A 24,733-nucleotide genomic window follows, 5' to 3' on the forward strand; every position below is an offset into this window, starting at 1 on the left:
AATAGAAGCGTAACATGTTTTATACAGACCAATTGAGTGTGATTAAGTATACTACCTTGCCGCTGTATAACTGCCTACACAACAGTAATATAAAACAAGTAACAATAGGAGCAAAAAGGTTCTTATATCTAAATGACTTGTGTTAACTGCTCCTGAGCTGGCTGTTAGATCGCCATTTATTTCTTGTATGTCTTTCTACCTTTTTCACTCTTGTAACTAATAGTAGGATGAAAGATGATCTGTGAGTCATTCATTTGTTCAATGAGCGCCCTTATGGGCTAGTAGACAGTATAACTTAACAGCCCCAAGGTCTTGTTTATTACTTTACATATTCTTCATACTTGCTTGTATGCATAATATATTATACATTAAAAGAAACGGCTTTTCATTATTCACACAGGCAGCTGAGAGTTGTATTATAGCCCGTATTGTCCATCATCTCCATGCTGCCTATGAAATCACTGCACACACAAGTTTTATTACTCATTTGGACTAGAAGCACTGATATCAGAAATTCCGGAGTTTCCCATTTCCCCCATTAAAAATTCTATATAACTTTTATCATTATATTCCACTATATTGAATAAAGAAAGAATAACAGGACAATACTGATCATTACATGATACTCTTAACAAAGGTGACTAATACAAAAAACAAACAGAAATGATGCATTCTTGATGCATTCCAAATGTGATTGTCTGTTGGGAAAATAATCTACTACTAAATAAGAAGGGCGACATTTATTTTATAATATGTAGAAGTAGGTATTTTATCATGCCCAGGATCTAATCTACCTCTGACATCCTTCTACTTTCTCTCTGTCATTTTCCATCTCTCTGTTACTAAGGACAAATCTTGCCAAACAACAGAGAGTGAACTGCAAATAAGGTGGAAGTGAGACCCTTACTAGTCATGATTTTGCAGCTTTTTTAAGGATATGGAGGCATATTTTTTTAATGAAGTAATTTAAAATTTGCTAGTTATTATTAAATTAAATTGTGTGAAATTACAGTGACTCTTTAAAGGCTATGTACACCTTCAGAGGCAATTTTTTTATAATTTTATTTTGGGCTAAAAAAAATAACTGTTCGTTATTAAAAATATTGAGCCACCCTGTCACAAAGGGTTAACTCTCTATCTAGCTGTGTGAATCATACTATTTACTTTCATACTTTTTACTTTACTTTGTGCCAGTCATCTAATAAGCCTTATTTCTAATCTACTAAGAGGTCATAAACACTTATCCTGTATTTATGTCACATTTGTATCAGTAAAATAAGAACTGAGCTATAACGAGTGTTTATAACACCAGAGAGCAAATATAAGGAGCCTGTCAGATTAACTAACTGACGGAAGAGAGAGCAAATTCAGATCCCTCTATTAGAGCATCTCAGCCCTGTGCACAAAAAAAGGATTCCATATTTGTAATAAAGACCAATTTTAAAAAAGTTTTTTTGTTCAAAATGAGTACAATGCAATAGTAAAAAATAAATTGCCCCCAAAGGTGTACATAGCCTTCAAGCTATAGTGTATTTGGACATTTATGTATATCCAAATGGGCCAAAGGGTAACATAATGATAAGTGTACTTTTTCCACAAAAGTAAATTACTTATCTGTGTTTCTTGTTAAAAATATTAAGGTGAGCCTGTCACCTCCTCAAGCACTAGTACTGCATGAGTAGTACTGCTGGCACTGGTTCCAGATTGCTAATTAATATGTACTGCATCTCCGCAAAATGCCTATGGAATACATTGAGAGGACTTCTAAGCCCATTTTCAGAAAGTTTTCTCCATTGTGAGTGCGAGCACCGGAGTCCTGTCAATGTATTCCAATGCCAGTTTGTGGCAGAGCAATGGGGGAAAAAGGGCAAATGTTAACATATTAAAAGGGAACCTGTCACCTCCAACAAACATCCCAAGCCGGCAGCAGTACCTTAGAGTAGCCAGCAGCATGTTTGTAACAATAATTTTCTTCCTGCAGGCAGATAAAGCAAAAGCTGTAAAAACGTTCTTTAATCCCCTGCCGGCGTGCATCTCTAGTCAGGCTTGAAGTCACGGAGGCATCGGCCTCCTTGCTTCAAGTCATGGTAACCACGCCCCTTTCCCTGCCCCTTCGCTGTGATTGACAGCGCTTCTGCACGACAGTTCGACTGGCTTTGCCGAACTGCCGGCTGTCAGTCACAGCGAAGGGGCAGGGAAGGGGGCGTGGTTTCAGCCTGACTAGAGATGCGCGCCGGCAGGGGATTAAAGAATGATTTTACAGCTTTTGCTTCATCTGCCTGCAGGAAGAAAATGATCGTTACAAACACGCTGCGTGCTACTATAAGGTACTGCTTTGAATTAATTTGAAAAAAAAGGAGAGATTTATCAAGACAAGCGCTTTCTGCACCGGTCTTGATATCCCTTACATTGCCAGAGGAAGCTTCTAACATTGGCTATAGAATAAGGAGAGATATACCTCTCCAGGTTAAAGACTGATCAGCCTAGGCGCTCGTGTTGTCAGTAGCTCCGATACCCCTGAGGTCGCTGTGCACACCGCAAAACATGTTAGGGAAGCTCTGTTTTTCTTTTTAAATTCACAATCCATCTCTGTTACCAGGAATAGCGGAGCGCATAGCAGGCGCTCCGAACATCAGGTCCAGGCAGGGATAACAATATACTGGTCTCAGACACCTAGTCAAAGAAATGATAGAGACACTGTGAAAAATTATCACAGTCAGGTGTGACAGTCAAGCTGGCACTAATAGCCAATGTCACCAATACATGTAAGTCGGCTAGGAGTCAAGTTAACCATACTAAAATACTCACTGGTGCATATATTTCAATTGGTCTCATACATACAATTATACTATTGATACTTTCCTTTGAGGCTGATGGAGATATGTCCACAATAGGATTTAATAAATACAAAGTATACTAATAGCATGTGTAAGGTAGTATATAGATAATACTCCTTTAGAAACTCTTTGCAACATTTGCAAGGGCATTTTTAAATGATTTAATAAAAGTTATATTTTAAATTTAGGCCAGAAACAACATCTATATAGCCTTTGGATATTATAAAATATAATATAATAATATAACAATTATATAATAATAGATAATAAATAATAATAATAAGAAGAAGATATGTAATATAAAACTATATAATTCTATATATTTATCTATATTTATGATGAGGCGCAGGCCTCATCATAAATTAGGAGCATCCTCCAGCAGTCTGTGCGCCTAAACAGAAATCTAGATTTATGGCTTCATTTGCACCTAAAACTGGTTTAAATGAAGATAAATTTGTCTCTGCTCTTGGCCACCCCCCTTTCCCACCCTTTCTATGCCCCTTATAGGAAACTGCAGCATAAAAATTGGTGCTTTCGACTTTTTTCAAAACTCACAGCTTGCGACTTCTTAAAGCCACCCCCTATGTGTGGTGCCCTTACAGATTTAGGCCTCTTGCACATGGCCATTGTGCTCCCTTTGCCATATTGCGGGCCGCATACGGCGGTTCCGCAATACACGGGCATCGGCCGCGTGCATTCCGGAAGCATGGAACGGAACTCCATGGAAGCACTACGGAGTACTTCTGTGGGGTTCCGATCCATGCTTCTGTTCTGAAAAAAAAAATAGAACTTGTTCTATCTTTTTGCGGAACGGACGGATCACGGACCCATTCAAGTTGAATGGGTCTGGATCCGTCCCAGCCGCCGCACGGACGTAGCCCCTGCATTGGGGACCGCAAATTGTGGTCCCCAATGCACGGAACGGAACCACAACAGCCGTGTGCAAGAGGCCTTTTTGAAGACACAAAATAGTTTCCCATTTTCTTTACCGATCATGTGTTTATTTTATCTTTAGATTTCTTTTCTTCATGTACTAGTCAGGATTGCATGCTGTATGACGGCGAGCTTCTGTAATTTGTGTTAAATAACAGCATATTTAGGTGACAGAAATGATTGTTCATTTACTGACATCCATAATGCAACAGATTTAAATGGCAGGCAAAGAAAATAACATCTCTGCAAAGATTTTCATAACAGACCATGACATGAATAGCATCTTCCCTGAATACTCTATGTATTCGCAAAAAACATGCTGTGCTTTGTAGCACTGCTAATAATTAAAGTGCTCTCTGCATCTGTGGCTTATGCAATAATTGAAGTGCGCTCACATCTTACAGGGCTGTATTCACAATTTGTGTGTTATTTGCCAATTCATTCCTCCCTTTCCTGGGAAAACATCTATTTATCATCCTTTCGTCATGCACTGAAGCTTAACTTTTCTAACGCTCGCTGTTATTGCCCTTTTCCTTTTTGTCCCTGCATAAAAGAGATAAAACACTTCATATATCCTATTTGCCACTGTAGTGTCCTTATGAATGCTCTGCTGATGAAGAAGTACAGTAAGAGCACAACGGGAGCTCGTTTCCTCATAAAGACAACACTAAGTACTCTAGACATGCAACATAATAGGTTGCATGTTCTTTTGAGACTCAAAAGCTATAATACTACATATAAAATATGTTTTACACAGTTTTCTTGCCATAATGCATTTGTGTTTAAAAAGGCTTCTTATAACTTTACGGTGTGCCTTTATTCTGTATTCTGTCTTTTATATGCATTTGCCTCACAATAGGTAGTATATAAAGAGATTGTTCAAAAACTTTCCATTTAGAGTAATTTAAATAAGGGGTATAAGAGGAATTATTGGTTGTGGCGAAGGGAGTATATAAAGAGAATTTCAGCCATGTATTTTATACAAAATATGTTACATATCTATATAGAGCAACTGGGATGTAAGTCTTTATGCTCGGCAAACATATAGAAAGGCTACAGCTCACAATGTAATTAAATTCCAAGGGGATGGTATTTGGTGGGCTCAGACTGTTTCAAGGTAGAAGGACATGGAATAAATAATCCACAAGATACTGTAAGTGTTGCAAGTCCAACACCCAATTGAAGAAAATTTAGCTTTTATTAATACATTGTGAAAATCCAATTAGCAACCCTCTACTTACATGTTTTGCATTTATTGCACTTACTTAAAATCCTTTAACACTCATGGGCAGCATTACAGGAACGCACCATGCGGTAGCAGCTCAGGAAATGAGCCACTGCCATCAGCATCAGGTGTTAGCTATAACATACAGCTGACACCCTACTGCAACAGTGCTAGCGCTAATCCTGGCCATTTAATCCCTTCAGATACCCAGAGAAACAGCATGCCACATAGCTTTACCGCTGGTGTGAAACTAGCTGGTGATGCAAAGCAAAAAAAAAAAAAAGTATGGTAAAAAGTAATAAAACCTGAAATAAACCTATAGGATTTAGTATTGCCATATTTGTAATGACTCGAAGAATAAAGGTATCATATTATATATACCATATGTTGAACCCCACAAAAAATAAAAAAAACATTGACTGAATTACTATTTTTGCCCGCCTCACATCCCACAACGAAAGAAATAAAAAGCAATCAAAAATTCATATATACCCCAAAATAAATACCAATAAACACTACACTACTGCAAGAAACAAGCCCTCACACAACCACATTGATGGAAAAAAATATGCTATATATGTTCGTATATGGGAATGAAAAAGATATATATACGTATATATATATAAAATAAAAAATAAAAAATAACTGTGACAAATAGGTTCGGGTGCAAATCCTATGGAAAGGTGGACAACCTTTCCTCAAGTATAGTATATCACCTTTCACCACAGTTGGAGTGCTGCCTTTTCTTTGGATATACTATATATATATATATATATATATATATATTATCTCTGTAGTTAGATAATGTATATAGATAGACAAGAAACACTGAAAAAAAAATTAATTTTTCCCACCTCACATCACCAAAAATTAAAGATAAAAAGCCATCAAAAAGCTAAATGTACCCAAAAATGGTACCAATGTAAAGTCCAGCTTGTCACACAGAAAATGACCCCTAACACAGCTCAGCAAGAAAAAAAAATATGGCTCTTAGAAACCGTTTCAGCAAATTCCATGTTACAAAATCCAGATGCCGTTCATTCCTTTCTGAGTGCTGCCATTTCTCCAAACAGCAATTAATGACCACATTTCGGGTATTCCTATAATTGAAATTATCGAACAAATTAAGTGATGACTTTTCTTCCTTTAACATTTTCAAAAATAAAACATTTGGGACTAAAGCAATGTAATGTTGGAAATTTAGGGGGAGATTTTTCAAGACTGGTGTTCCCATGCACTGGGCAAATGCCTTTTAATAAATTCTGCACATCTTTGGCCCTCTGTGCACCCGTGTATACACAGTAGGCGTGTGTGCACAGTAAAATTATTGTAGTAAAAAACTGATGTATAATATTGTATAAATATCAAGAGGATGCCATAGTTCTTATAATACCTCATTATACAGCCAGGTCCATAAATATTGGGACATCGACACAATTCAAACATTTTTGGCTCTATGCACCACCACAATGGATTTGAAATTAAATTAACAAGATACGCTTTAACTGCAGACTGTCTCTTTTAATTTGAGGGTATTTACATTCAAATCAGGTGAACGGTGTAGGAATTACAACAGTTTGCATATGTGCCTCCCACTTGTTAAGGGACCAAAAGTAATGGGACAGAATAATAATCATAAATCAAACTTTCACTTCTTAATACTTGGTTGCAAATCCTTTGCAGTCAATTACAGCCTGAATATGCGTTTTTACGGGTCAGCGCAAATTTTCACTAGTTCCTCCTCTCTCCTTCGGATCTTCCAATTTCGCAAGCACTAGTGGGATGCCGTATTCTCTAAATATTCCTCTTTCCACTACAACTCCTGTAGGAAAAGCGCACCAATAGTGTAGCACTGTATATGTTCCTCTCCTGCACTTTTACCTATTATACTCACAGGGGCAGGTGGAAATCAGGCACCTCAGACACAATAGACACTAAAGGTCAATCCATCCAACTACAATTCCTCCGATTTATTTTTCCTTTATGGTTCTAGATAACGTAAAAGCTCCAATAGTGAAGAGCCGCTATTCAGTAAATAAAACCTTTTTATTATACTCACAAATGTAGGTAGGTACATAAGCGGATACAACAAATAGCAGCCTAGTACTCCTGCCCGACCCGGGTTTCGCTCCAAAGCTTCCTCTTGCCCCTGATGAAGGGCATTTGTTGTATCCGTTTATGTGTTTACCTACATTTGTGAGTATAATAAAAAGGTTTTATTTGACATTGTGAATTGAGCCCACTTCACTTCTGGGACCCGCAGCGGTAAAACCATTGTGATAACACGAATTGGAACTTTTGTGATAGTCTGGAACGCATAGACAACACCAGATGCTGGGTTTCATCCCTGGTGATGCTCTGCCAGGCCTCTACTGCAACTGTCTTCAGTTCCTGCTTGTTCTTGGGGCATTTTCCCTTCAGTTTTGTCTTCAGCAAATGAAATGCATGCTCAGTTCAGGTCAGGTGATTGTCTTGGCCATTGCATAACATTCCACTTCTTTCCCTTAAAAAACTCTTTGTTTGCTTTTGCAGTATGCTTTGGGTCATTGTCCATCTACACTGTGAAGCGCCGTCCAATGAGTTCTGAAGCATTGGCTGAATATGAGAAGATAATATTGCCCGAAGCACTTCAGAATTCATCCTGCTGCTTTTGTCAGCAGTCACATCATCAATTAATACAAGAGAACCAGTTCCATTGGCAGCCATACATGCACACGCCATGACACTACTACCACCATGCTTAACTGATGAGGTGGTATGCTTAGGATCATGAGCAGTTCCTTTCCTTCTCCATACTCTTCTCTTCCAATCATTCTGGTACAAGTTGATTTTGGTCTTATCTGTCCATAGGATGTTGTTCCAGATCTGTGAAGGCTTTTTTAGATGTAGTTTGGCAAACTATAATCTGGCCTTCCTGTTTTTGATGCTCAACAATGGTTTACATCTTGTGGTGAACCCTCTGTATTCACTCTGGTGAAGTCTTCTCTTGATTGTTGACTTTGACACACATACACCTACCTCCTGGAGAGTGTTCTTGATCTGGCCAACTGTTGTGAAGGGTGTTTTCTTCACCAGGGAAGGATTTCTTCGGTCATCCACCACAGTTGTTTTCCGTGGTCTTCCTGGTCTTTTGGTGTTGCTGAGCTCACTGGTGCGTTCCTTCTTTTTAAGAATGTTCCAAACAGTTGTTTTGGTCACGCTTTATGTTTTTGCTATCTCTCTGATGTTTTTTTCAGCCTAATGATGGCTTGCTTCACTGATAGTGACAGCTCTTTGGATCTCATCTTGAGAGATGACAGCAACAGATTCCAAATGCAAATAGCAGACTTGAAATGAACTCTGGACCTTCTATCTGCTCATTGTAATTGCGATAATGAGGGAATAACACACACCTGGCCATGGAACAGCTGAGAAGCCAATTGTCCCATTACTTTTGGTCCCTTAACAAGTGGGAGGCACATATGCAAACTGTTGTAATTCCTACACTGTTCACCTGATTTGGATGTAAATACTCTCAAATTAAAGCTGACAGTCTGCAGTTAAAGCACATCTTGTTCGTTTCATTTCAAATCCATTGTGGTGGTGTATCGAGCAAAAAATGTCCTAATATTTATGGACCTGACTGTATATACACTAAATATAGAAGTTAATATCTTCATAAGAAAAATTAATTAATGTGAATGTGAACTGCATCATACAGTCATTTACTTATTTGAATCATTTAAATAAATATTAAAGGGGTAATCCCATGAGTAACGTTAAAAATTAAAATCGGATATCATATAGTACATTCCAGTCTCTTTCTATTAAACTTGTACCTCAGATGAATCCACAGATCTTCCCATTCATTACTCCAATTGTTCTTCTAGATTTATTTCAAGCTGTCTGCTTATGGGAAGTGCACTTTCTCAAGGGGGTGTATTTTCTGCTGCAGCTGGTGGAAGTTCAAGGGTAGAACTGATCATGTATGTCAGGTTTTGTCAACCTCAGTGAGCTGGCTGGAGAATTTTGAAAAAAAGCAAACAGCAGGTGGTGCTAAACACATCGATTTCAGTGAATAAGGCCTCATGCCCACGACCATTGTTTGGGTCCGCATCCGAGACGCCGTTTTGGCGGCTCGGATGCAGACCCATTCACTCTAATGGGGCCGCAAAAGATGCGGACAGCACTCCGTGTGCTGTCCGCATCTGTGGCTCCGTTCCGCGGCCCCACTAAAAAAATATAACATGTCCTATTCTTGCCCGCGCTTTGAGGACAAGAATAGGCATTTATATTGCTGGCGCCCGTTCCGTTCCGCAAATTGCAGAAGGCTTCCGTTTTTTGCAGATCCGCAGTTTGCAGACCGCAAAAAAACAAAACGGTCGTGTGCATGATGCCTAACTCAGTGGCTATACTACATTTTTAATTACATGCAATTACAAAAGTATTCACATCCAGGTGCTGGTTTGAAAAATATAGAATATTTTTCGTGGGACAATCCCTTTAAATATGCATAGTAGCAAAGTGGCAATGACAAAAAGTAATCAAAGGTTCATACACACACATCAAGTAATCACATATAATCATATCTGTGAACAAAAACTGGCTTTTTAATTAAACAATTTAAAAAAAATTGTCGAGTACTAAAATATGTTACATCCTTATTGGATTGAAGTTTATGGGCAGCCCTGATCTCATTAAGAATGAAGATAATGTTTTTGAGTTTTCATTCACACTTTCCAAGAACCATGACTTTTTTCATTTTTCCATTGACTTAGGCTACTTTCACACTAGCATTTTTGCTGGATCCGGCAGGGTTCAGCAAGAACGCTTCCGTTATTGATAATTCAACCATCTGTGTCCGTTATGAACGGATCCGGTTGTATTATCTTTAACATAGCAATGATGAATCCATCATGAACTCCATTGAAAGTCAATCTGTTTTCTATTGTGTCAGATTGTGTCAGAGAAAACAGATCCGTCCCCATTGACTTGCATTGTGGGTCATGACGGATCCGTCTTGCTCTGCATCCCAGGATGGAAACCAAACCGCAGCATGCTGCAGTTTGTTCTCCAGTATGAGAACGGAACGGAATACATTTTGGAGCATTCCGTTTTGTTCAGTTCAGTTTTCTCCCTATTGACAATGAATGGAGACAAAACAAAAAGTGTTTTTTTCTGGTATTGAGATCCTATGATCTAGTGTGAAAGTACCTGTATGAGAGCAAATTTTTTGCTGGACATGTATTTTTGTATGTATGTATTTTTAATGGCTCCATTTAATGTTCCATCTCTAGTACTGGGAAATTGCACAAGAAAATTATTTATGGGGTTAAGTGGGGGATAAACAAAGTCCACTGTTTCAAGTAAAAATGAAGAGCTACAGGTCAGTATCATTAGCGTGATACTAAATTCCTATAGTTTTCTTTTTTTTTTCTACGTTTAAAAAATGAAAAAGCAATTTTTTTACAAAATGTTTTGTGTTAGCATATTCTGACACATATTTTTTAAAATCTTTCCACGAATTTAGCTTAGTGATGGCTTGCTTTTTTTGAAGCGTGAGCTGTAGTTTTCACTAGCACCATTTTGTGCCATTTGAAAATATTTTATTTATTTTTGGAAGGTGTGTTGACCAAAAACACCAGTTCTGGCATTGGATTTTTTTTTTATATTTTAGAAATTTTTAGATGCAACAATATAAATTATGCTTTTTGTTTTCATTTTCAGATTTCTATAAACCATTTTAATGGATTGCAATGTATTGTGCTTTTACCAATATCCTATGACTCCCTGCTACATGGCACTCAAGTTGACATGAAAGCTGTGTTGCATCTGGGTGTCTGGGGGACAGAGGGAGTCCCTTTCTCTGCTTAACCACTCAGATGCTGGTAGTCAACATACTGGCATTATCTCTGACTCCAGCTGCTGAAGAGGTGTGTTGGCTGTATTACCTGGTTAGTACCTGTTACCAGTGTTGAGCGAAGCGAAGCATTTGAAGTGGAATTTGGTCCGAAGTTTAGGCTGCACATGTTACAAAATTAAAGTAAGAAGCCTAGGAACATGAGATCACTCATAATGACGTGCAGCCAGCCAATCCGTAGATAGCCATTCCCTGTGATGTCAAAGCCCTATAAAACCCTCATTACGCGTGGTCTCCACCATTGTCCTGTGAGCTGAGCATAGGGAGAGACATGGCAAGCATTCATGCACTTGGGACAGTGCTGCTGAAAACGATTAATAGAAGAATATTGGAGAGGGAGAGTGCATGAAGAGTGTATCGCCATGTTCATCATGCACCGACATTCAGAGATAATCTGTTATTTTAGTGATATGTTAGTGTGCCTAAGTATTAAAGGCAGGAGTAATACATTGCTGTGTGCAACACATTCTAGTGCACCAGCATTCTGAGTTAGTCCATTATTTTAGTGATACGGTTACTGCACACTATGGCCAACAGACAGTTGCCTGGGCCCTTCAAAGGAACGAGCAGTGGCAAAAAATTTATCTGTAGCCGGCTGCTCCTTCTGCTAGCCAAGTAAAGATAGTCATCGGCTCTGCTCCGCTTTCAGCAAGGATGAGCTTTATGAGGACAGTCAGCAGTTACAGTCCAGCCTAGACTTGGAGGAGAGGTCCGCTGCAGACTCCTTTAGGTGTGCCACTACTGATCATGATAGTCGGGTGGGAGCACATGTTGCGAGAGGTCAGGGATATGCGAAGAGACAGGTGAGGGTGACACAAGTGATGAGAAAACATATGTAGATGATGATGTAGCCGATTGCACGTGGTTGCTGGATTAAGAGGGGACATCATCCTCATCAGGGGAAGAGGCTGGCAGTGTGCCTGTGAGACAGCAGGGTGGAAGCAGTGGGATATCTGGAGCCACAAGCAAGAGGGGTACACCATCTAATACTGGGGAGATTACCTGTGAGGAACACACAAGCAGTGCACGGGTTCATAAAATCAGCGGCAGGCAGCCATCACGCAGCTCCGCATTGAAATGCTGGAATTTCTGTGCTAATGTCCTCCTCTGCCTCCTCATCCCCCACCTTGTGCTCACCCTCCTCTCTAGGCTCAATTCAACGTTATCCTCCAGAATATCACCTATGCAAAGCTAGATGGTCACATGGTTCTGCACCTCATCAGCCTGGCCAAACTGAGCCAACTAGAAGGAACTGATCAGTATCATCAATATAGAAATTGAACACTGGCTGTCTCCTTGGCAACTAGATATAGGAACAATGATTACTTATAACAGGGAGAACATGTTGTCTGTGCTGCGTCAGAGAGAGATGACCCATGCACCATGCATGGCACACTTCAATCTTGTGTCAACGAAACTGTGCATGCACTTCAGCCACTCTTACCATGCAAAACACGCTCTTCTTGAGTTAGTTTTCTGACATCAAACAGTGTACAGACATACGGTAGATGTCATAAAAGTATGACTGATCGCATATCATAAAAAGCACAACAAGAGAAAAACAGTATCATACATAAGGAGACAACAACATAACTGTTCCCCCATAAGGGCAATAAATATACACTGAGTCAAGGATCAGGCCAAAGAAGCCATATACTTAGAGGCCTTCTATATCTGCCACATCTTCTCAAATTTGGGGTAGGCGTGTTTAGCTAGGGCCATAGAGGAACATTAAATTCACTCTGGCTATAACATCAGCAAATGATGGAACGGTATCTCTCTTCCAGTTGGATGTAATAGCCAATTTGGTGAAAAGGAAAATATGAGCAATAACTAATTGACCTCTGAGGGGTATGCCATCTATACTAATAAACAGGAGGGCTAATGCAGGGCGGCAGGGTACTAGCCAATAATTCTGAAGAAGATCTCCATCCAGAGTGGTCTGTGGAGCTGGCAATCCCACAGAATGTGTAGGAACATACCCCTTTGGCCGCAAGCTCTCCAACATAAATGCGTGATACCAGGTAACATGAAACTTAGCCTCTCTGGGGTATAATACCATCTCAATGTCATTTTCACAAAAGATTCATAGTGGGTCACACATGTTATATTCTTTGACATAAATCGTAGAGCACTTTGCCACTGAATTACTAAGAATGTGGTGTTTAGTTCTCTTTCCCATGTGAGGAAGGGGGTAGATTTTACAAATGTGTTTTTGTTGTTTAGCATTATGCACACTGGGCAAAGGGGAGTTGGAGAAATGGTAGGTTTGGACCACAATTCAAACAACTTTTTCTGGGGAAGGTGCAAAGGAGATGCCTGACCCTCAGATATTTATAAAAGTCTGAGTTTGGGATGTGGAAGGCATCATGGAGGTATTCAAAGGAGTGTATTTCCGTCCCTTGAAGCAATTTGTGTACTAAGTCTACTCCATATTCCCTCCATCTTCCCACACAGAGGTCATCGGTGAGGTAATCCAGAGTGGCCAATATCCGCTATTGGATAGACTGTATGTGAACCCATGAAAATGAGACCAGTTGGCAATGGCAGTTGTTACAAAATAAGGCAAATCAGGACATCTAAACAAAGGAGCTAAAGAGGCCAACAAAAGGGCTCTAAGGTCTTTAGAGAGCACCGCAGTAGAGTCTATGTGCACCCAATGCTTGGTGAGATCTCGTCTCCACCAGCTTTCCAATTGAGTTGCCAGATAATAGTCATATATATTTGCAAGACCAAGCCACCACCTCCCCCCCTACATGTCTTCTAATCTGGAGAAATTTAGTTGCTATCCGTGGTTTCCCTTTCCTCCATAAAAAGGCATTCAACAGCTTGGTACAAATGTCAAAAAAGGATTTGGGAGGAATGATCAGGAGTATTCTGAATAAGTAAAGGACCTTGGGAAGGGTGAACATTTGGAAGGAGGCCAAACGGCCTAACCACGATATCTCGATTGTCAAGCTCTTTTTCTAAGGATGCCAGGTGGGATAGGTAGTTTGCCTTATACAGGAGAGCGACCGACGATGTCAGATTTATACCTAAATATTTGATTTGCAAGGGTTGCCAGTCTAAGTCAAGTTTATCCGATAGTATCTCAACTCTTTGGGGGTCTAGTTTGATAGGCATAGCCTTGGATTTTGTAGTGTTTAGCTTGTAGTAGGACAATTGACCGAAGTCTGAGATGATGTCTAAAGCAGTACATAATGAGTTCTCTGGGTCAGTGAGTGTAAGAATCACATCATCAGCGTAAAGACTTATGGAATGTGTACAATTACCAATATTAACACCTTGCATTCTATCATTTAGTCTAATGGTCTGGGCATTAGGGGAGAAAAAGGGCAGCCCTGTCTGGTTCCATTTGTTATCAGTAAGGGCTCTGACAAGGCTCCATTTACTGATACTCTTGCGGACGGCCTGGAGTATAGGGCTTTGATTGAGGATAGGATGGGCCCTGAGAAACCCATTCGGGAGAGGACGGAGAAGGCAAACAACCAATTAATTCTGTTGAACGCCTTCTCCGCATCTAATGTAACAAACTCAGCTGGATCTCTCGTTCTTTGGAGGTGGGCTAGTATGTTAAGGACCCTTCTAGAGTTTTCCTGTATTTGTCGACACTTGACAAAACCTACCTGGTCTTTATTATCTAATAGGGGAATCAGTGGGGCTAGTCTGTTTGGTAATTTTTAGGGTCATCCGTGGGCTTATCGGGTTTGGGAATTGTAACAATAGTTGCTTCTAACATCTCCCATGGGAAATCTCCAGTAGTGGAGTGCAAAGTCCGGATTAGGTGGGACTACAGTTGAGGAAAGAAAGCTTTATAATAAATGTTAGATAGGCCATCTGGGCCAGGGGCCTTATGCCGGGGAGAGATTTAATGATGGATTAAATTTCCGGTATTGTAAAAGGGGCATTGATATCTTGTAATTGGGATTAAGAGATACTGACTAGACCTAAGGTGTTTAAGAAGTTGGAAATGGTGAGGGGGGGTTTACTTCATTTTGGGGTGCCAAATTGTACAATGACGTATAGAATTCACTGAAGGAATTGGCTATGTCTTGTGGAGACATAATTTTGGAGCCCCAGCGTAGGTCGGTAAGATGTTGAATTTTCGTCTTAGCTGCACGGTGTTTCAAGCGTTGTGCTAATAACTGCCCCGCTTTATTGTCCTGGGAGTAGAACTTGGCTTTAACGGCATTCAAGTGGAATTCATGTTTGTGCAGTAAACCTTCCCTAAGTTGAAGTCTGAGGGTTTTCAATCTTTCTAAATGTGTCTGGGAAATTGAGTTTTTATTTAGGGATTCCAGAGGATTTCTTTCAATATATCATCTATCCTCTTCTTTCTCTCTTTTTTGCTTCTGCACCCCAATTTAATAAATATGCCTCTCATAAAGGCTTTGTGGGCACATCAGAGTGAAAAGGGGTCAGAAACAGACCGCTGATTGATCTGAAAGTATTCTGTCAGGGCGGAGAAAAATTCTGAAGAATACTTCAAGGGTGATCTATTATGAATGTGTTATTGCGCCACAGTGTGTAAGGCCGACATACATGAGACTCCAGCAGTGTCAAAGTGATTGGGGCATGGTCGGACCATGTAATAATCCCTATGGTGGATGATAGGGTGTTACCTATCACTGATCTGCCGACTAGGAACAGATCAATCCTAGAGTAGGTTTTGAGGGCTGCAGAGAAGAAGGAATAGTCCCTTTCACCACTATGTTGGAGCCTCCACATATCATACAGGTCTTCCTGCAGAATTAGGGAAGAGAAGGCTGGGTGGCACTCGCTTGAAGGTGCAGTGGTATCAGTGGAAGGGTCCAAGATAGAGTTGAAATCACCTCCCCAGATAACATGGCCAGTCTTCACTTTGTTTACTTGAGACGCTAGTTTGCATAAAAAGAATACCTGGTGTCTGTTGGGGTCATAAATAATGACCATAGTGTAAACCACATTGTTCACTGAGCCTACAATGATGATGAATCTGCCACCCGGGTCCACAACCGAGGTCCTCAAAGAAAAGGCCACTGTGTTTTTTACAGCCACCAACACTCTTCTCTGTTTCTTTCAGTAGTGTGATTGGAAAATAAGAGGGAATTGGGGGTGGCGAATTCTATGGCTATCTGCCTTCAAGAGATGCGTTTCAGCGGCACAAAAGATATTGCATTTTACCACTTTAGTTTCCTTCCACATCATCGATCTCTTAAAGGGACAATTTAATCCCTTAACATTCGAGGAAGCTATTGTAAGAACCATTGTAAGGAAACAGGGAGGCTTAGAACAGCATACCTGGAATGGCATGGGGGAAACTATAACACAGCCCCAATTGAATGGCGTCTCGTCCGAGACCCCAGTAGCAGATCCATCTTGAGCCCTTGAGGAAACCAACATAACCTATGCAGAGATAACAACAATAGAAAAAACAAAAAGTCAAACAAAGAAAAAATAGCCTGTCTGGCCGGCAGGCTACTCAGAATGGGCATAATGAGCGGTTTTGGACCTAGGGAAGGCTGCATTGCGCCCATATTTTTAAAATTAGCATAACTGGAACACAAATCCTCAATAGTTGGATTTAAGCTTCGCTGTCACCTCCTGCCACTCGGAAGAGACATGTCGAGGTGGAGAGTCAGTGGTCGCACGGGGGTCCGGCGTAGAGATGTTCCAGGAGTGGAGAAGGCGCTTTCCAGCTTCTAAGGAGCAAATAGCATGTAAAGTACCCCTATGATGTATTAGTACTTTCGCCGGAACCCCCCAGCGGTAGGGTATGTTATGATCCCTCAATGCGGTGGAAAAGGGGGTCATTGAGCGCCGCTGTTGCAAGGTAGAAGCTGAGAGGTTAGCAAACATTTTAACCCCATCATAAGCGGCTGGAACGGTGCCTCTCTTTCTGGCGGCCATCATCAGTGATTCCTTAACATGGAAAAAGTGCACCCTGGCCAGAACATCTAGAGGTTTAGATTCTGAGAGGTGTTTTCGGCGCGCCACTCTATGGACTCTATCTATAATAAGGTCATGCTCTGAGATATCAGGAATGAGAAGTTTCATGAGGTCTTGAATAAAGGTGCATAGATGTTTGGGGTGGATGTCCTCCGTGATTCCCCTGAACTTTACATTATTTCGGTGGGACCGATCCTACAGGTCTACCACTTTGGATTTCAGGTGTTCTATTTCTGAGGCCAAGTCATTGTGTGCATCTATGAGCTGGTAATGGGACTTAGCAAAGTCCCCCATTTTTGTCTCAACATGTGACAGCCGTTTATCTACTTCAGTAATGGAAGACTGCAAGGGAGTTATCAATGCTGTGAGCTCCTGGTGCATAGAGTGACTAAAGAGGACCAGCATTTCTTTGATAAGGTTACCAGACGCAGGTTGGTCTGTGGTGGGAAATTCATATAGGAAGGGGACATGATCTCTTACCTCCGCTGCATGTGCTGTCTGTGGATGCAATCTGGGTCTCTGCTTCGCAGGGCTCGCAGACTGAGAACTGCCTGGTGATGACCAGCGTGGTGTAGGCGGAGAAGAGGAGGGCTTCTTGAGATACCGTAATCGAAGAAGACTTTGGGATAGGATGGTGGCAGCTCTGGGAAGGATTCATATGGCTTACCGTTCCCTGCAGTGAGGCTTGAGGGCACAAGCTCGATGAGCGGGTGGATGAAGGGGATGCGGCACCATCTTGCTCTTTACCCCTTTCAAAGCAGAAGTCAAGCTTTCCTTGCTTCCGGATCGACCGATTGCCTCTGTTCATCATTTAGACGGGTTATTAGGCTAAGCAGGTGAGGATGAAGTAAAATCAGGTTGTGTGTTTTAGCTTTGTCGCTTGTCTAGCGCAGGAGCTCAGGACTCATGCAGCCATCTTCCTCGGTCAGCAGACCACAATTTGGTGGTTTATATTCCTAAGAGACATGAGAGGAGCAGAAGGAGCAGGAGGAGCTGGAGGGCTAAGATGAAGATGACACAGATGACCCCGACAGACCTTAACAGTGTGCAGTAGAGATGGAGGCAGGGAGGCCCTCTGCGCAAAAGATGCATGCTTTCTTGTTTGTGTAGTGACAGGATTTGGCAGAGGCAGTGGTGTAACTAGAAGTGACTGGGCCCCACAGCAAATTTGTGAATGGGGCCCTCCCCTTCCCCCAAAACTTCTTCACAACACCCCTCCCATGCAACCCTACTCCTGTGGCTAGTCGCTAGATCGCATTCTCAGACCAGGTTAGGCAACCACTCCATCCATTTCCTGCAGTGTCACTGTATATAATGTCATTGTATAATACAGTTGAGGGGGCCCTGACAAAGAAATCTTTTAATCCTTATTCTAGATGCACCCCTACTGAGTTCAGGCCCCAAAGCAGCCACTTCCCCTGCTTTCCTTATAGCTACACCCCTGGGAAGAGGGAAGACTACTGGCTATCCACATTGTTAGACCCTCGCTACCAGTTAAAAACAGGGACATTTTTAAGACCTTCTGAGAGGAATGAAAAAAATTGACTACTATAGAGACATGCTGTGTAATCGGTTGGTCGCTGCCTACGAGTGCCATCTCCCATCCTCAGAAAGGTCTGACTGCGGGGATATTCTGTGCTCATGCTCCACTGCCATTATTGGTTTGGGTGAGGAGGGGGCAGGAGCAGCACCAGCTCCATAAGCAGCAACTTAAGCCTGGAGTCTCTGATGAGCGTTTTTCTTCATCCACCTTCTGAAGAAGCCACCCAGCAGCAGCAGTGTGACCTGCAGCAGAACCTCAACCAGCAGGTGGTGGCATACTTGGACTGCACCCTGTCACCCTTAATTCAAGATCCCTTGGACTACTGGGCATGCAAGCTTAAAGTGTGGCCAAAACTGTCCGAGTTTGTCATGGCAATGCTTTCCTGCCCAACCAGTAGTGTGGTATCAGAGCGGGTGTTCAGTGTGGCAGGAGGCATAGTTACCCCTAAGAGAACTCACCTTTCTTCCCAAAATGTTGAGAGACTAACCTTCATAAAGATGAATCAGGCGTGGATCAACCAGGATTTCCAGACACTGGTGGCTGAAGCAACAGAATAGATCACTCTGCCACTAATAATCATACTGTAGTGTGCTGGCACACCAGAATATTTAGCAAAATTGGTTATTAGTTCTGGCCACATGCTGCTGCCACCCACCTGATACCACTTGCCTGCTGCCTCTACTGCCTTCCTACAAAGGGGCTTCTTGGCCTACTGATATGTACTTGTTACATTTTTACTAGGATATGCAGACCACTGGTCCTTGCTATCACACTGCTGCTGTTGGGTTCTGCTACTACTCTGAACTGCCATTGTGCTGTGTGCCTCTTATTCTGCCCCCCGCCCTCCTCTCTCTGTCAAGGGGCCACTATTGTCACTGTTACTGCCACCTTCCCCACTCTGTCATGGGGCCATTATTGTCACTGTTACTGCAACTGCTGTGGCTTCCACCCTCCCCATTCTGTCATTTAGCCACTATTGTCACTGTTATTGCCACTGCTGCAGCTGCCACCCTCCTCACTTAGTCATTGGACCACCATTGTCAATGTTACTGCCATTGCTGCTGCCACCCTCCCCTCCTATTTCAATATTGGTGCACTACACAGGTATTTACACAGTGATAAATTGTAGCAGAGTCTGTAGTTCAGCCATCTCCTACACCCCCCTTGCACTCTCCCTGCAGTTTAACTTCCAAGCCTTCACACTCAGATTAGGCCTTCAAGTGGGAAGGATATGATTAGTCAGATTGGGCTGGGTATACTAGATTCTTGGCAAACTTCAGTGAAGCTGCCGAATCAAATTTTTCAAAACTTTGCTTATCTCTACCTGTTACATATTGAGCATGCTTAGCGCCTAAGGCTACTTTAACACTAGCGGCAGCCTTCTCCGGCAGGCTGTTCCAGCGGGTGAACAGCCTGCCGGATCCGTGATGCTGCGAGTGCACGCGTGTTGCCGGAGGTCAGCTCCTGCCCCATTGACTATAATGCTGAGAGGCGGCCGGAATAAAACTATGACATGTATGCTCATATTGCTATTTGAACAGAAAAAAAAAAAAATAAAATTACAGCTCCAGGAATGGGAGGAGTGAAAACCAAAAATGAAGAAAATGAAAATTGCTGTGTTAGGATGGGTTTACTTTTATGCTGACATATGCTATTGCATATATCTGTTTTGGATCCTTGTAAAAAAAATAATCTCCTGTAAAGAGAAAAGAGAAAGGGAATATTAAAGAGACCCTGAGCATACACAAAAATGCATCTCTTTTACTGCATATGCTTAAAAAAGTATTCCATAGCTGTATAGTCTGGGCATGGTATGAATAGAGCCCTCTGTAGAAGACCTCTTTCACATGAACGTGTGCTCTCCGTGGCCGTATTGCGGACCGCATTTGCGTATCTGCAATACACGGGCACCATTCCATGGGCATTCTGCATCACGGATGCGGACCCATTCACTTGAATGGGTCCGCAAATCCGGAGATGTGGAATAGCGCGGAACGGAAGCATGGATCGGTACCCTATGGAAGCACTACGGAGTGCTTTAGTGGGGTTTTGTCCCGTACTTCGGTTCCGCAAAAAGATAGAACTTGTCCTATCTGTTTGCGGAACGGGTGGATCGCGGACCCATTAAAGTGAATGGGTCCGCGATCCGCTGCAGTTGCCCCACGGTTAGTGTTCGTGTATTGCGGCCCACAATTTGCAGGCCGCAGCACGGCCACGGGGCGCACACATTCGTTACAAGAGGCTGTACAGTAGAGCTGTCATCTGTCATTGTAATCCTGTCATTGATAAAAAAGTTGCTTCTGCTGACCTACCCTAGCCTGCACAGAACAGCTGAAAACTGAGCTACTACTATTGCTGCTACTATAGTAAAAACTATATCATTCACTTTTTTCTTTTGGCATAGTGAGTAAAACGAAAAAAAATAAAAAATATATCAGCAATTTAAAAAATACATGTTTTCCCTAAAAGATGATTTAAACAGCATGTTATTTTCTGCTCCTGAAGAGCATGCATTGTCTTGTCTTGTGGCCGGTGTCCTTGGTTGCTAAGCAGCAGCCTGGATCTATCCAGGCCAACAATTAGCAATAAGTATAATTGAACGATTTTTCATTAGGGAGTCTGAATGACTCAGGCTTTAATCTGATTTTTTATTTAAGGCTGGGTTCAGACCTGAGCGTCTTTGATATGCGCGTTTAACGCGCGTTTTTGACGCGCGTTTTTGACGCGCGTTTTTTGCAATAGTAAACGCGCGTTTGACGCGCGTTTGTGTGATTGACTGCAATGTCCTATGGCCACAAACGCGCTGTAAAACGCCCCAAAGAAGCTCAAGTACTTGTTTGAGCGTAGGGCGTTTTACAGCGCGTTTTTCAGCGCTGTAAAACGCTCAAGTGAGAACCAGGGCCATAGGGAAGCATTGGTTTTCATGTGTTGAGCGTTTTACAGCGCGTTTGAACGCGCTGTAAAACGCTCAAGTGTGAACCCAGCCTGAGTGATTATACACTCAATGATAACAGGCAGGACTCAATAGGAATAATGGCAGGCTTGGGGACCATTCAGTCTTTGGTTGCAATTGACCAGAGCATCTGATGGGTTACATTTTCGTGATCACAGTTGTCTTCAATCACAAGTACTGGCCTTTACACTGACCCCTTTACACTGCCCAATATTTGGGCAGATTATCACTTACGAACGTTCATACTCACATTCGTTAGAGATAATAGGCCAGTTTAAAGGTGCAAAGCACTCATTCGTTTGGTAATAAAATAGTTGGTGCGGTCACCTAAATTATCATTTGTGGGCAGCAGATCATGGTGTCTTATCACGCTATCATGGAGTCTAATCAATCTACTGTCCACAAACAATGTTTCTGTATGGGGACAAGCAATGGCATTAGCATTTGCTTCTCCCCATACCGTGAAGGCGATCACTGCATGTAAATGCTACGGTCCCCTTCACTGATGAGCAGGCGATTGTCTGGAAGGAACGCTTCCTTTCCAACAATTATCAGCTTCGGCTGGCAGTGTAAAGGGGCTTTAAAATAACATGCATGCATCGGCTATGGTGCCCGCTTAGCTCCTGAGTGCCTGCCATCCTTGGAGACCCGATTTCTACCATAAATATACATCAGATGTCAGGAAGGGAATAAAAGCTGGACATCTTGTGATACACATATCAGGACATGTCCAGCCAAGAGTTAAGGTGAGGCAGAACTCCTCTGTATGATACAGAAAACTGTTCCTAAACATTTTGCCTGCTGTTGTGTTCTTGGGTAATTGTTTATTGGTTTGTCTACATGGCAGTAAAGCAACCACAACTGGCCATTCCTAAGGGTACCCATACCCATTGCATGAGAGCAGCAGTAACCACACATGGATTACTACTAATTGCCATGCTGCACCTATACTAGCAACTTGAAACCAGCAATAAGCTGTAATACAGCAATTAGCGATAATACATGTGTGGTGGCTAAGTGGCACTCATACAATGTGTACAGGCTCCATAATAGATGCCTTTGATATCTCTTATTTATTCAAAATCATTGTGGTTTATATTTTCATTAACAGATGAGAAATGTGGCATCCAATCTTTGCATTGACAGCAAACATGGAGCAACAGGCACAGAACTGAGAGTTGAAACTTGTGTTAAGGATGGTTCTGAAAGGACTTGGTCACATGAACAGGTAATGTACAACAGAAATAGTTTTTTCTTTGAACATTTTTATAGCAATTCACTATGCCAATGTCCAATTGTTCAAAAATACTGAAATGGTAAAAAGAAAATGTAATCTAGTAGACAACTTTAATCTGGTAACGCTGGAATTTCCAGAATTTCAAAGACTCAAGCATTAAAGGGGTTATCCCACCTTCTCATTTCCATGCCGTGGCTTCTCTCTCATGTTCGAGAAACTGCTCAGTCAGGGGGCGTTTACATTTCTATTGACTGACAGCAGGATTAGCGGTCTTCTGATCTACTGACTCCGCCTCCTTGCTTGGCGTGCGCGCTCCCGTGTGAGCAGGAAATCATTCGCTCAGCCGCCGCAGCTACAAGCACAGGAGAACTAACAAGCACGCAGGTGCAGAGAGTTCTCTGCAAAAAAAACACAAAGGACGAACGAAAGGAATCCACCACGCAGGCGCGAAAATGCGCAAGCCCAAGAGTCAGGTCGGGCTGCGTAAAAAAAAAGAAGAGGATAGCGCGCAAGCGCGGCCAATGCTCCGATTTTGCTGGGGTGGCCATAACCTATAACGACCGCCAATAAGGCTACAAAAGAAGGTCAAATATATAAGAAGGGAGGACGAATCTCTAATAACTTCTATTGGGTAAGTTGATACTGGTGTCAAAAACGACACAATTAGGCAGACTTTAAAAGATGGGATAACCCCTAAAGCCATTAGCATGACCGTGCACAATATGGAACCTCCTCGTTGACTTTATTACATATGTATTTCTAATAATTATGTGTGGTATATGGAAAGTTACAGTTCAAATATACAGTATAATCCTACATACTACATATAGACAGGCAACAATGTTTTTATGCAGATGGTGCAAAAAGGTACATACTGCCTTATGAAACTGCAAATGCTTGCATACATTTATAGGAATGCATTACAACAGAAATCAATCCTGTGTACGACAATCCATGGGTAAGTAGCTCAAACAATGGGAAATTATGTAAAGGAAGAAATACATTTTGATGATGCTGCAAAAAAAAGCATTTTCCATTCTTTCAGGTGTCGCAATGCATGTAATAAAAATGTGTGTATGGGGCGAAATGGTCATCATAAAAAAATAGTTTTACTTAATAATCCTTCACAAAAAGTATTAAGCAAGCTAGAAATTTTAATTTTGTGGTAAATAACATGACCTCAGATATACAGAATTGTTTTTCTCATTTTGTTTCTTTTTAATAACTTAACCACTTAAAGGGCATCTGTCAGCAGATTTGTACCTATGCAACTGGCTGACCTGTTACATGTGCGCTTGGCAGCTAAAGGCATCTGTGTTGGTCCCATGTTCATATGTGCTCACAAAGAAAATTATGTTTTAATATATGCAAACACCCTGCGATTTTGCAAGTTCTCCCACTTTGGAATCATGGAGGGGTCTGAAATTCACATTGTAGGTGCATTCCCACTCTGAGAGACAGAATAAAAAGAAAAAATTCAGGAAATCACATTGTATGATTTTTAAATAATTTATTTGTCTTGCACAGCTGAACATAAGTATTTGGACACCTGAGAAACAGCATGAATTCTGGCTCTTAAAGACCTGTTACTGTGCCTTTAAAAAGTCCACCTCTACAGAGACAGAATTGTGGACCTCCACAAGGCTGGAAAGGGCTTCGGGGCAATTGCCAAGCAGCTTGGTGAAAATAGATCAACTGTTGGAGCAATTGTTAGAAAATGGAAGAGGCTAAAGACGACTGTCAGTCTGCCTCGGACTGGGGCTCCATGCAAGATCTCACCTCGTGGGGTATCACTGATGATAAGAAAGGCGAGGAATCAGCCCAGAACTACAAGGGAGGAGCTGGTCAATGACATGAAGAAAGCTGGGACCACAGTTTCAAAGGTCAACGTCGGTAGAACACTACGCCGTCATGGTTTCAAATCATGCATTGCACGGAAGGTTCCCCTGCTCAAGTCATCACATGTCCAGGCTCGTCTGAAGTTTGCCAATGACCATCTGGATGATCCAGAGGAGGCATGAGAGAAAGTTATGTGGTCAGATGAGACCAAAGTAGAAATTTTTGGTCTAAACTTCACTCGTCATACAGGGAGTGCAAAATTATTAGGCAAATGAGTATTTTGACCACATCATCCTCTTTATGCATGTTGTCTTACTCCAAGCTGTATAGGCTCGAAAG

The 24,733-nt window shown here is 41.8% G+C and overlaps 1 protein-coding gene across 1 annotated transcript in view; it reads left to right on the forward strand.

Moving 5' to 3' along the window:
• GALNTL6 (polypeptide N-acetylgalactosaminyltransferase like 6) overlaps window positions 1-24,733 on the forward strand; it is a 1,828,331-nt gene that overhangs the window by 1,677,779 nt on the left and 125,819 nt on the right. The window contains exon 9 of the mRNA XM_040419898.1: window positions 22,430-22,546. Coding sequence (XP_040275832.1) covers window positions 22,430-22,546 — 117 coding nt within the window. The remainder of the gene's footprint in view (window positions 1-22,429; window positions 22,547-24,733) is intronic.

Source organism: Bufo bufo, chromosome 2 (genome assembly GCF_905171765.1).
Source record: "Bufo bufo chromosome 2, aBufBuf1.1, whole genome shotgun sequence".
Taxonomy (NCBI): Eukaryota; Metazoa; Chordata; class Amphibia; order Anura; family Bufonidae; genus Bufo; species Bufo bufo.